Genomic DNA, 14,309 nt, shown 5'->3' on the forward strand with positions numbered 1-14,309 from the left:
AAAGAGGGGGAGGCAATGCAAATAGTCTGACGAGCCATTTGATTAGGTGTTCAGGAGTCTTATGGCTTGGGGCTAGAAGCTGTTAAGAAGCTTCTTGGACCTAGACTTGGCACTCCAGTACCGCTTTCCATGCGGTAGCAGAGAGAACAGTCTATGGCTAGGGTGGCTGTTGTCTGACAATTCTTAGGACATTCCTCTGACACCGCCTGGTATAGAGGTCCTGGATGGCAGGAAGCTTGGCCTCAGTGATGTACTGGACCGTTCGCACTATCCTCTATAGTGCCTTGCGGTCGGAGGCCGAGCAGTTGAAATACCAGGCAGTGATGCAACCAGTCAGGATGCTCTCGATGGTGCAAATGTAGAACCTTTTGAGGATCTGAGGACCCACGCAAAATCTTTTCAGTCTCCTGAGGGGGAATAGGTTTTGCCGTGCCCTCTTCACGACTGTCTTGGTGTGCTTGGACCATGTTAGTTTGTTGGTGAAGTGGACACCAAGGAACTTGAAGCTCTCAACCTGCTCCACTGCAGCCCCGTCGATGAGAATGGGGGCGTTCTCGGTCCTCTTTTTCCTATAGTCCACAATCATCTCCTTTGTCTTGATCACGGTGAGGGAGTGGTTGTTGTCCTGGCACCACACGGCCAGGTCTCTGACCTCCTCCCTATAGCGGTCTCGTCATTGTTGGTGATCAAGCCTACCACTGTTGTGTCATTGGCAAACTTAATGATGGTGTTGGAGTCGTGCCTGGCCATGCAGTCATGAGTGAACAGGGAGTACAGGAGGGGACCGATCACGCACCCCTGAGGGCCCCCTGTGTTGAGGATCAGCGTGGCGGATGTGTTGTCACCTACCCTTACCACCTGGGGGCGGCCCGTCAGGAAGTCCAGGATCCAGTTGCAGAGGGAGGTGTTTAGGCCCAGGGTCCTTAGCTTAGTGATGAGCTTTGAGGGCACTATGGTGTTGAACGCTGAGCTGTAGTCAATGAATAGCATTCTCACATAGGTGTTCCTTTTGTCCAGGTGGGAAAGGGCAGTGTGGAGTGCAATAGAGATTGGATCATCTGTGGATCTGTTGGGGCGGTATGCAAATTAGAGTTGGTCTAGGGATTCTGGGATAATGGTGTTGATGTGAGCCATGACTAGCCTTTCAAAGCACTTCATGGCAACAGACATGAGTGCTACGGGTCGGTATGTCATTTAGGCAGGTTACCTTAATGTTATTGGGCACATGCACTATGGTGGTCTGCTTAAAACATGTTGGTACTACAGACAGACAGGGAGAAGTTGAAAATGTCAGTGAAGACACTTGCCAGTTGGTCAGTGCATGCTCGAAGTACACGTCCTGGTAATCTGACCTGTTTAAAGGTCTTACTCACATCGGCTGCGGAGAGCGTGATCACACAGTTTTCAGGAACAGCTGGTGCTCTCATGCAAGTTTCAGTGTTATTTGCCTCGACGTGAGCATAGAAGTGATTTAGGTCGTCTGGTAGGCTTGTGTCACTGGGCAGCTCTTGGCTGTGCTTCCCTTTGTAGTCTGTAATGGTTTGCAAGCCCTGCCACATCCGACGAGCGTCAGAGCCGGTGTAGTACGATTCGATCTTAGTCCTGTATTGATGCTTTGCTTGTTTGATGGTTTGTTCGGAGGGCATAGCGGGATTTCTTATAAGCTTCCGGGTTAGAGTCCCTCTCCTTGAAAGCGGCAGCTCTAGCCTTTAGCTCAGTGCGGATGTCGCCTGTAATACATGGCTTCTGGTTGGGGTATGTACGTACAGTCACTGTGGGGACTACGTCATCGATGCACTTATTGATGAAGGCAATGACTGATGTGGTGTACTCCTTAATGCCATCGCAGGAATCCAGGAACATATTCCAGTCTGTGCTAGCAAAACAGTCCTGTAGCATAGTATCTGCTTTATCTGACCACTTTTTTTATTGATCGAGTCACTGGTGATTCCTGCTTACATTTTTTCTTGTAAGCAGGAATCAGGAGGACAGAATTATGGTCAGATTTGCCAAATGGAGGGCGAGGGAGCGCTTTGCATGCGTCTCTCTGTGTGGAGTAAAGGTGGTCCAGAGTTTTTTCCCCCTCTGGTTGCACATTAAACATGCTGCTAAAAATTTGGTAAAATGGATTTAAGTTTCCCTTTATTAAAGTCCCCGGCTACTAGGAGCGCTGCCTCTGGTTGAGCCTTTTCTTGTTTGCTTATGGCGGAAAACAGATCATTCAATGCTGTCTTAGTGCAAGCCTCTGACTGTGGTGGTATGTAAACAGCTACGAGAAATACAGATGGAAACTCTCTAGGTAGATAGAGTATCTCATGATAAGCTGTAAACCACACTAACTCAGGCGAGCAATAGCTCGAGACTTCCTTAGATATCGTGCACCAGCTGTTATTTACAAAAAATACATACTCCGCCGCCTCTTGTCTTACCAGACGCTGCTGTTTATTCGGGGGCTTATTCGATCGCCTATGAATTCTCAGAAGGTAGCCCACCCACCTGACCCTTTTTCTCCGCCTCCTCTTCACCTAAATCACAGGGATCTGAGCCTGTCCTGAGAAAGCAGTATATCGTTCGCGTCGGGCTCATCAGACTCATTAAAGGAAAAGAAGGATTCTGCTAGTCCATGGTGAGTAATTGCAGTCATGATGTCCAGAAGTTCTTTTCGGTCATAAGAGACGGTATTGGCAACATTATATACAAAAATAAGTTACAAACAACACAAAAAACAAACAAAGAAAGCACAATCGGTTAGGGGCGGTTAAGTAAAATGTCTGCCATCTCCTCTGGCGCCATTTTACAAGTGTAGACCTTACCATGAAATGCTTACTTACAAGCCCTTAACCAACAGTGCAGTTCAAGAAGAGTTAAGAAAATATTTACCAAATAAACAAAAGTAAAAGAAACTATAAAAAACTAAAGGTACAGAGTCAGTGTGCGAGGGTACAGGATAGTTGAGGTCATTTCTACATGTAGGTAGGGGTGAAGTGACTACGCATAGATAATAAAAAGCGAGTAGCAGCAGTGTACAAAACATAAGGAGTGACAACTTAAATACTCCAGTGGCAATTTGATTAATTGTTCAGCAGTCTTATGGCTTGGGGGTAGAAGCTGTGAAGGAGTCTTTTGGTTCTGAACTTGGCGCTCCAGTACCACTTACAGTGCGATAGCAGATTAACCTGTTAGGGCTAGGGGGCAGTATTTACACGGCCGGATAAAAATGTACCCGATTTAATCTGGTTACTACTCCTGCCCAGTAACTAGAATATGCATATAATTATTGGCTTTGGATAGAAAACACCCTAAAGTTTCTAAAACTGTTTGAATGGTGTCTGTGAGTATAACAGAACTCATATGGCAGGCAAAAACCTGAGAAGATTTCATGCAGGAAGTGGCCTGTCTGACAAGGTGTTGTTGTTCTTGCTTCTGTTTATTGAAGAGTCAGGATCTTAGCTGTAACGTGACACTTCCTACGGCTCCAATAGGCTCTCAGAGCCCGGGAAAAAGCTGAAGGATGCCGAGGCAGCCCCAGGCTGAAACACATAATCGCCTTTGCCAAGTGGCCGATCAGAGGACAAAGGAATGAGGCGCGTGCCCGAGTCGACCCCATGCTGTATTTTCTTTCGGCTGTTTACCTAATTGCAGATTCCCGGTCGGAATATTATCGCTTTTTTACGAGAAAAATTGCATAAAAATGGATTTTAAACAGCGGTTGACATGCTTCGAAGTACGGTAATGGAATATTTAGAAATCTTTTGTCACGAAATGCGCCGTGCGCGTGACCCTTATTTACCATTCGGATAGTGTCCTGAACGCACGAACAAAACGCCGCTGTTGGAATAGAACTATGGATTATTTTGGACCAAACCAACATTTGTTATTGAAGTAGAAGTCCTGGGAGTGCATTCTGACGAAGAACAGGAAAGGTAATCAAACTTTCGTAATAGTAAATCTGATTTTGGTGAAAGCTAAACTTGCTGGGTGTCTAAATAGCTAGCCCTGTGATGCCGGGCTATCTACTTAGAATATTGCAAAATGTGCTTTCACCAAAAAGCTATTTTAAAATCGGACATATCGAGTGCATAGAGGAGTTCTGTATCTATAATTCTTTAAATAATTGTTATGCTTTTTGTGAACGTTTATCATGAGTAATATAGTAAATTGTTAGTGAATTCGCCGGAAGTTTGCGGGGGGTATGCTAGTTCTGAACGTCACATGCTAATGTAAAAAGCTGTTTTTTTATATAAATATGAACTTGATTGAACAAAACATGCATGTATTGTATAACATAATGTCCTAGGTGTGTCATCTGATGAAGATCATCAAAGGTAAGTGCTGCATTTAGCTGTCTTCTGGGTTTTTGTGACATTATATGCTAGCTTGAAAAATGGGTGTCTGATTATTTCTGGCTGGGTACTCTGCTGACATAATCTAATGTTTTGCTTTCGTTGTAAAGCCTTTTTGAAATCGGACAGTGTGGTTAGATTAACGAGAGTCTTGTCTTTAAATAGCTGTAAAATAGTCATATGTTTGAGAAATTGAAGTAATAGCATTTCTAAGGTATTTATCAAGACTGTTTCAAGGACAGCTTTTTTCCATCTACGTAACATTGCAAAAATCAGAAACTTTCTGTCCAAAAATGATGCAGAAAAATTAATCCATGCTTTTGTTACTTCTAGGCTGGACTACTGCAATGCTCTACTTTCCGGCTACCCGGATAAAGCACTAAACAAACTTCAGTTAGTGCTAAATACGGCTGATAGAATCCTGACTAGAGCAAAAAAATTTTATCATATTACTCCAGTGCTAGCCTCCCTACACTGGCTTCCTGTTAAGGCAAGGGCTGATTTCAAGGTTTTACTGCTAACCTACAAAGCATTACATGGGCTTTCTCCTACCCATCTTTCCGATTTGGTCCTGCCGTACATACCTACACGTACGCTACGGTCACAAGACGCAGGCCTCCTAATTGTCCCTAGAATTTCTAAGCAAACGGCTGGAGGTAGGGCTTTCTCCTATAGAGCTCCATTTTTATGGAATGGTCTGCCTACCCATGTGAGAGACGCAGACTCAGTCTCAACCTTTAAGTCTTTACTGAAGACTTATCTCTTCAGTAGGTCCTATGATTAAGTATAGTCTGGCCCAGGAGTGTGAAGGTGAACGGAAAGGCTGGAGCAACGAACCGCCCTTGCTGTCTCTGCCTTGCTGGTTCCCCTCTCTCCACTGGGATTCTCTGCCTCTAACCCTATTACAGGGGCTGAGTCACTGGCTTACTGGTGTTCTTCCATGCCGTCCATGGGAGGGGTGCGTCACTTGAGTGGGTTGAGTCACTGACGTGGTCTTCCTGTCTGGGTTGGCGCCCCCCCCTTGGGTTGTGCCGTGGCGGAGGATCTTTGTGGGCTATACTCGGCCTTGTCTTAGGACGGTAAGTTGGTGGTTGGAGACATCCCTCTAGTGGTGTGGGGGCTGTGCTTTGGCAAAGTGGGTGGGGTTATATCCTGCCTGTTTGGCCCTGTCCGGGGTATCATCGGATGGGGCCACAGTGTCTTCTGATCCCTCCTGTCTCAGCCTCCAGTATTTATGCTGCAGTAGTTTATGTGTCGGGGGGCTAGGGTCAGTCTGTTACATCTGGAGTATTTCTCTTGTCTTATCCGGTGTCCTGTGTGAATTTAAATATGCTCTCTCTAATTCTCTCTTTCTTTTTTTCTCTCGGAGGACCTGAGCCCTAGGACCATGCCTCAGGACTACCTGGCATGATGACTCCTTGCTGTCCCCAGTCCACCTGGCCATGCTGCTGCTCCAGTTTCAGCTGTTCTGCCTGCGGCTATGGAACCCTGACCTGTTCACCGGACGTGCTTGTTGCACCCTCGACAACTACTATGATTATTATTATTTGACCATGCTGGTCATTTATGAACATTTTAACATCTTGACCATGTTCTGTTATAATATCCACCCGGCACAGCCAGAAGAGGACTGGCCACCCCTCATAGCCTGGTTCCTCTCTAGGTTTCTTCATAGGTTTTTGGCCTTTCTAGGAAGTTTTTCCTAGGGAGTTTTTCCTAGCCACTGTGCTTCTTTCACATGCATTGCTTGCTGTTTGGAGTTTTAGGCTGGGTTTCTGTACAGCACTTTGAGATATCAGCTGATGTACGAAGGGCTATATAAATACATTTGATTTTATTTGTTGCCTACCCTTACCACCTGGGGGCGACCCGTCAGGAAGTCCAGGATCCAGTTGCAGAGGTAGTACTTTAGTCCAATGGTCCTTAGCTTAGTGAGGAGCTTCGTGGACACTATGGTATTGAGGCCTGAGCTGTAGTCAATGAACAGCATTCTCACTTAGGTGTTCCTTTTGTCCAGGTGGGAAAGGGCAGTGTGGAGTGCGATTGAGATTGTGTCATCTGTGGATCTGTTGGTGCGGTATGCGAATTGGAGTGGGTCTAGGGTTTCCGGGAGGATGCTGTTGATATGAGCCATGACCAGCCTTTCAAAACACTTCATGACTACCGACGTGAGTGCTACTGGGCGGTATTCATTTAGGCAAGTTACCTTCACTTCCTTGGGCACAGGGACTATGGTGGTCTGCTTGAAACACGTAGGTATTACAGACTCGGTCAGGGAGAGGTTGAAAATGTCAGTGAAGACAATTGCCAGTTGATCCACGCATGCTTTGAGTACAGATCCTGGTAATTCGTCTGGCCCAGCGGCTTTGTGGATGTTGACCTGTTTAAAGGTCTTGCTCACATCAGCTACCGAGAGCATTATCAAACAGTCATCCAGAACAGCTGGTGCTCTCGTGCATGCTTCAGTGTTGCTTGCCTTGAAGCGAGCATAAAAGGCATTTAGCTTGTCTGGAAGGCTCGCGTCACTGGGCAGATCGCGTCTGTGTTTCCCTTCGTAGTCCGTAATAGTTTTCAAGTCCTGCCACATACGACGAGCGTCAGAGCCGGTGTAGTAGGATTCATTATCCTGTATTGACGCTTTGCTTGTTTGATGGTTCGTCTGAGGGCATAGCGGGATTTTTTTATAAGTGTCCGGATTAGTGTCCCACTCCTTGAAAGCAACAGCTCTAGCCTTTAGCTCGATGCGGATGTTGCCTTTAATCCATGGCTTCTGGTTGGGATATGTACGTAAAATCACTGTGGGGACGACGATGCACTTATTGATGAAGCCGGTGACTGAGGTGGTATACTCTTCAATGCCATTGAATCCCGGAACTTATTCCAGTCTGTGCTAGCAAAACAGTCCTGTAGCGAAGCATCCGCGTCATCTGACCACTTCAGTATTGCGCGAGTTACTGGTATTCCTTCTTTAGTTTTTGCTTGTAAGCAGGAATCAGGAAGATATAATTTTGGTCAGATTTGCCAAATAGAGGGCAGGGGAGAGCTTTGTATGCATCTGTGTGTGTGTAGTAAAGTTTTCTTTCACTCTGGTTGCACATGTGACATGCTGGTAAAAATTTGGTAAAACTGATTGAAGTTTGCCTGCATTCAAGTCCCCGGCCACTAGGAGCACCGCGTCGGGATTAGCATTTTCTTGTTTGCTTATGTCCTTATAGAGTTGCTTGAGCACGGTCTTAGTGTCAGCATCGGTCTGTGGTGGTAAATAGACGGCTACGAATAATATAGATGAGAATTCTCTTGGTAGATAGTGTGGTCTACAGCTTATCATAAGGTATTCTACCTCAGGCGAGCAATACCTCAAAGCTTCTTTAATATTAGACATCGCAACCCAGCTATTATTGACAAATAGACACATACCCCCACCTCTCGTCTTACCAGACGTAACTTCTTCTCTGTTCTGCCGGTGCATGGAAAATCCCGCCAGCTCTATAATATCTGTGTCATCGTTCAGGCACGACTCGGTGAAACATATATTACAGTTTTTAATGTCCCATTGGTAGGATAATCTTAATCGTAGGTCATCAATTTTATTTTCCAATGATTGCACGTTAGCCAGTAGAACAGATGGCACTGTGAGTTCTCTCGCTCGCCTTCAGATTCTCATAAGGCAGCCGACCTGCCTTTTCCTCTGTCTTTTCTTCACGCAAATGACCGGGCCTGTTCCCGGGTAAGCATTATATCCTTCTAGACGGATTTGTTAAAGGAAAAAGCTTCTTCCAGTTCGGGGTGAGTAATTGCTGTTCTGATGTCCAGAAGTTATTTTCAGTCATAAGAGATGGTAGCAGCAACATTTTGAACAAAACAAGTTTAAAAATAAGTTACAAACAAGGCAAAAAAACTAACAAAATAGCACAGTTGGTTACGAGCATGTAAAACGTGCCAATATGCTTTCCCTCTGACAGTTTCCTCTCCAATGATGCTTTTCAGCATGGAGAGCTGTCCTGCAACTGTTGTCATGGATACTAAACTATAGGGTGCCTGTCTGAGGTGTAAGATTAAGCTCATAGCCCGCCGATAAGAACTAAGTCCATGGAGCTCTTTTTTTCTTTTCAGTCTTTTATTTCATTTGTACTGTCTAGATTAGATTGATGCCGATCTGCACACACCCACACACGTACCAGTCTTCTCACAGTCATCTTCATCGCTGCCGTCAGAGCAGTCATCCTCACCGTCACATCTCCATGACAACCTGACACAGCGTCCCGATGCACAGCGGAACTGATCCGCAGTACACATGGAGGTGGCTGGAGGGAGAGGACAGGTCGGTTAGACACACACACACGTACACAATTTACATACATTATATACACAAATTTACATACATTATGCACACACATAAGCAGATACTTACTGCAGTTCTTCTCATCTGATTGGTCATCACAGTCAAACTCCCCGTCACACCTCCAGCCAGCGTTGATGCACATCCCACTGCTGCACATGAACTCCACAGAACGACAAGGCTGGTGGGAGGCTGCAGGACACACACAACCACTACCGTGAGATAACATGAAAATGCTTTTGGAACTTTAATCATCCCTGACAGTGTAAAACAATTTATCTGAAGGACCCTGGTAATACAAAGATGCTTTTACAGGGACAAAACAGAAATAACAATTTTGGGCAGGACATGCATGTTTCAAAAGAATCAAACATATCTATCCAAGACCAAACGAACCCACACTAGCACACACACACTTTTATTAATGATCTAACAATAAGAGCCTGTGCACATGAGGCTGAAGGGCTGAGGGTAGAAGATAAGGACAGAGGTGAGGAATGAATAAAGCGAGGGAGAGTAAAAAAAGAGAGAAAGCGTGAGAGAACAAGTGCTGTAGAACACCGGGTCTGCATGTGTCCGTGTGCAGTGTTATCAGTTAGACAAAAGAAGGGAACAGGGCCTACAGCACAGAAGAGAGGGAGAGAAGAAAGAAGAGAAGAATAAAGCAGTGCTGTGTGTGTGATGAGGGATGATCAAAACACCAGGTGGTGAGAGAAATAAACAAATACACACACATATATATATATATACATATATATATATATATATATATACATATAATATATATTATATATAATATATACATATACATATATTATATATATATAATATATATATACACACAGACACACCTACCCATCCATCCATCCATCCATCCATCCATCCATCCATACATCCATCCATACATACATACATACATACATACATACATACACACTTAGGTTGGAGTCATTACAGTTTTGGCAAGTTGGTTAGGACATCTACTTTGTGCATGACACAAGTACTTTTTCCAACAATTGTTTACAGACAGATTATTTCACTTATAATTCACTGTCTCACAAATCCAGTGGGTCAGAAGTTTACATACACTGAGTTGACTGTGCATTTAAACAGCTTGAACATTTCCAGAAAATGATGTTGTGGCTTTAGAAGCTTCTGATAGGCTAATTGACATCATTTGAATCAATTCGAGGTGTACCTGTGGATGTATTTCAAGGCCTACCTTCAAACTCATTGCTTCTTTGCTTGACATCATGGGAAAATCAAAAGAAATCAGCCAAGACCTCAGAAAAACAATTGTAGACATCCACAAGTCTGGTTCATCCTTGGGAGCAATTTCCAAACGCCTGAAGGTACCACGCTCATCTGTACAAACAATAGTACGCAAGTATAAACACCATGGGACCAAGCAGCCGTCATACCGCTCAGGAAGGAGACGCGTTCTGTCTCCTAGAGATGAACGTACTTTGTTGCGAAAAGTGCAAATCAATCCCAGAACAACAGCAAAGGACCTTGTGAACATGCTGGAGGAAACAGGTACAAAAGTATCTATATCCATAGTAAAACAAGTCCTATATCGACATAACCTGAAAGGGCGCTGAGAAAGGAAGAAGCCACTGCTCCAAAACCGCCATAAAAAAGCCAGTCTACGGTTTGCAACTGCACATGGGGACAAAGATCGTACTTTTTGGAGAAATGTCCTCTGGTCTGATGAAACAAAAATAGAACTGTTTGGCCATAATGACCATCGTTATGTTTGGAGGAAAAAAGGGAACGCTTGCAAGCCGAAGAACACCATCCCAACCGTGAAGCACGGGGGTGGCAGCATCATGTTGTGGGGGTGCTTTGCTGGGTCTTCCAAATGGACAATGACCCCAAGCATACTTCCAAAGTTGTGGCAAAATAGCTTAAGGACAACAAAGTCAAGGTGTTGGAGAGGCCATCACAAAGCCCTGACCTCAATCCTATAGAACATTTGTGGGCAGAACTGAAAAAGCGTGTGTGAGCAAGGATGCCTAGAAACCTGACTCAGTTACACCAGCTCTGTCAGGAGGAATGGGCCAAAATTCACCCAACTTATTGTGGGAAGCTTCTGGAAGGCTACCCGAAACGTTTGACCCAAGTTAAACAATTTAAAGGCAATGCTACCAAATACTAATTGAGTGTATGTAAACTTCTGACCCACTGGAAATGTGATGAAATAAATAAAAGCTGAAATAAATCATTCTCTCCACTATTTTTCTGACATTTCACATTCTTAAAATAAAGTGGTGATCTTAACTGACCTAAGACAGGGACTTTTTACTTCGATTAAAGTGAGGAATTGTGAAAAACAGTTTAAATGTATTTGGCTAAGGTGCATGTAAACTTCCGACTTCAACTGTATATATATATATATATATATATATCAGGGATATACACTGCTCAAAAAAACAAAGGGAACACTTAAACAACACAATGTAACTCCAAGTCAATCACACTTCTGTGAAATCAAACTGTCCACTTAGGAAGCAACACTGATTGACAAATTTCACATGCTGTTGTGCAAATGGAATAGTCAACAGGTGGAAATTATAGGCAATTAGCAAGACACCCCCAATAAAGGAGTGGTTCTGCAGGTGGTGATCACAGACCACTTCTCAGTTCCTATGCTTCCTGGCTGATGTTTTGGTCACTTTTGAATGCTGGCGGTGCTTTCACTCTAGTGGTAGCATGAGATGGAGTCTACAACCCACACAAGTGGCTCAGGTAGTGCAGCTCATCCAGGATGGCACATCAATGCGAGCTGTGGCAAGAAGGTTTGCTGTGTCTGTCAGCGTAGTGTCCAGAGCATGGAGGCACTACCAGGAGACAGGCCAGTACATCAGGACACGTGGAGGAGGCCGTAGGAGGGCAACAACCCAGCAGCAGGACCGCTACCTCCGCCTTTGTGCAAGGAGGAGCAGGAGGAGCACTGCCAGAGCCCTGCAAAATGACCTCCAGCAGGCCACAAATGTGCATGTGTCTGCTCAAACGGTCAGAAACTGACTCCATGAGGGTGGTATGAGGGCCCGACGTCCACAGGTGGGGGTTGTGCTTACAGCCCAACACCGTGCAGGATGTTTGGAATTTGCCAGAGAACACCAAGATTGGCAAATTCGCCACTGGCGCCCTGTGCTCTTCACAGATGAAAGCAGGTTCACACTGAGCACATGTGACAGACGTGACAGAGTCTGGAGACGCTGTGGAGAATGTTCTGCTGCCTGCAACATCCTCCAGCATGACCGGTTTGGCGGTGGGTCAGTCATGGTGTGGGGTGGCATTTCTTTGGGGCGCCGCACAGCCCTCCATGTGCTCGCCAGAGGTAGCCTGACTGCCATTAGGTACCGAGATGAGATCCTCAGACCCCTTGTGAGACCATATGCTGGTGCAGTTGGCCCTGGGTTCCTCCTAATGCAAGACAATGCTAGACCTCATGTGGCTGGAGTGTGTCAGCAGTTCCTGCAAGAGGAAGGCATTGATGCCATGGACTGGCCCGCCCGTTCCTCAGACCTGAATCCAATTGAGCACATCTGGGACATCATGTCTCGCTCCATCCACCAACGCCACGTTGCACCACAGACTGTCCAGGAGTTGGCGGATGCTTTAGTCCAGGTCTGGGAGGAGATCCCTCAGGAGACCATCCGCCACCTCATCAGGAGCATGCCCAGGCGTTGTAGGGAGGTCATACAGGCACGTGGAGGCCACACACACTACTGAGCCTCATTTTGACTTGTTTTAAGGACATTACATCAAAGTTGGATCAGCCTGTAGTGTGGTTTTCCACTTTAATTTTGAGTGTGACTCCAAATCCAGACCTCCATGGGTTGATAAATTGGATTTCTATTGATTATTTTTGTGTGATTTTGTTGTCATCACATTCAACTATGTAAAGAAAAAAGTATTTAACCTCTATGGGACCGGCGGGACGAATTCGTCCCACCTACGTAACAGCCACTGCCATCCTGTGGCGCGATTTTCAAAATCTTCAAAATCATATTACTTCAATTTCTCAAACATATGACTATTTTACAGCCATTTAAAGATAAGACTCTCGTTAATCTAACCACACTGTCCGATTTCAAAAAGGCTTTACAACGAAAGCAAAACATTAGATTATGTCAGCAGAGTACCAAGCCAGAAATAATCAGACACCCATTTTTCAAGCCAGCATATAATGTCACCAAAACCCAGAAGACAGCTAAATGCAGCACTCACCTTTGATGATCTTCATCAGATGACAACCCTAGGACATTATGTTATACAATACATGCATGTTTTGTTCAATCAAGTTCATATTTATATCAAAAACCAGCTTTTTACATTAGCATGTGACGTTCAGAACTAGCATACCCCCGCAAACTTACGGGGAATTCGCTAACATTTTACTAAATTACTCACGATAAACGTTCACAAAAAGCATAACAATTATTTTAAGAATTATAGATACAGACCTCCTCTATGCACTCGATATGTCCGATTTTAAAATAGCTTTTGGTGAAAGCACATTTTGCAATATTCTAAGTACATAGCCCAGGCATCACGGGCTCGCTATTTAGACACCCGGCAAGTTTAGCACTCACCATAATCATATTTACTATTATAAAAATGTCATTACCTTTTGTTGTCTTCGTCAGAATGCACACCCAGGACGTCTACTTCAATAACAAATGTTGGTTTGGTCCAAAATAATCCATCGTTATATCCGAATAGCGGCGTTTTGTTCGATGCGTTCCAGACACTATCCGAAATAGTAAAGAAGTGTCGCGCGCTTGGCGCAATTCCTGACAATAAAATTCAAAGTATTCCATTGCCGTACGTCGAAGCATGTCAATCGCTGTTTAAAATCAATTTTTACGTCATTTTTCTCGTAGAAAAGCGATAAAATTCCGACAGGGAATCTCCTTTTCGGCAAACAGAGGAAAAAATCCCAAAGGCGGGGGCGGTCGGGGTCACGCGCATAAGCTAGTGTCTCTTGATGGGCCACTTGAGAAAGGCGATAATGTGTTTCAGCCTGGGGCTGGAATGACGACATTCTCTTTTTCCCGGGCTCTGAGAGCCTATGGACGACGTGGGAAGTGTCACGTTAGAGCAGAGATCCTTAGTAAATGATAGAGATGGCAAAGAAGTTCCAGAAATGGTCAGACAGGCCACTTCCTGTAAAGGAATCTCTCAGGTTTTGACCTGCCATTTGAGTTCTGTTATACTCACAGACACCATTCAAACAGTTTTAGAAAATTTAGGGTGTTTTCTATCCATATGTAATAAGTATATGCATATTCTAGTTACTGAGTAGGAGTGGTAACCAGATTAAATCGGGTATGTTTTTTATCCAGCCGTGTCAATGCTGCCCCCTAGCCCTAACAGGTTAATAAGATTATTTCATTCATTCAGATCTAGGATGTGTTATTTTAGTGTTCCCTTTATTTTTTTGAGCAGTGTATATATAAATACTTCAACTGTATATATATATCAGGGATATATATATATAAATATAAGAGAGAGAGAGAAATGGAAAGAAACATTAAATGAACAGTGTTCTCATGTTCAAACCCACTTATCAGCTGGTACCCTGTCGCCCACATTGACACCCACATACACAGAGAACT

General features: G+C 44.5%; 1 protein-coding gene across 5 annotated transcripts in view; it reads right to left on the reverse strand.

Annotated features, from left to right (window-relative positions):
* The window catches only part of LOC106587054 (low-density lipoprotein receptor-related protein 4), a 270,120-nt gene that overhangs the window by 68,199 nt on the left and 187,612 nt on the right, over positions 1-14,309 (reverse strand). For 3 of the 5 annotated variants that reach the window (XM_014174938.2, XM_014174936.2, XM_014174940.2), the window contains exons 7-8: positions 8,755-8,874; positions 8,510-8,647 (exon numbers count right to left, since the gene is read on the reverse strand). In XM_014174938.2, the coding sequence (XP_014030413.2) occupies positions 8,510-8,647; positions 8,755-8,874 (258 nt within the window). The remainder of the gene's footprint in view (positions 1-8,509; positions 8,648-8,754; positions 8,875-14,309) is intronic. The other 2 variants (XM_014174939.2, XM_014174937.2) reach the window with 1 other exon arrangement.

Source organism: Salmo salar, chromosome ssa26 (genome assembly GCF_905237065.1).
Source record: "Salmo salar chromosome ssa26, Ssal_v3.1, whole genome shotgun sequence".
In the NCBI taxonomy this organism is placed as follows: Eukaryota; Metazoa; Chordata; class Actinopteri; order Salmoniformes; family Salmonidae; genus Salmo; species Salmo salar.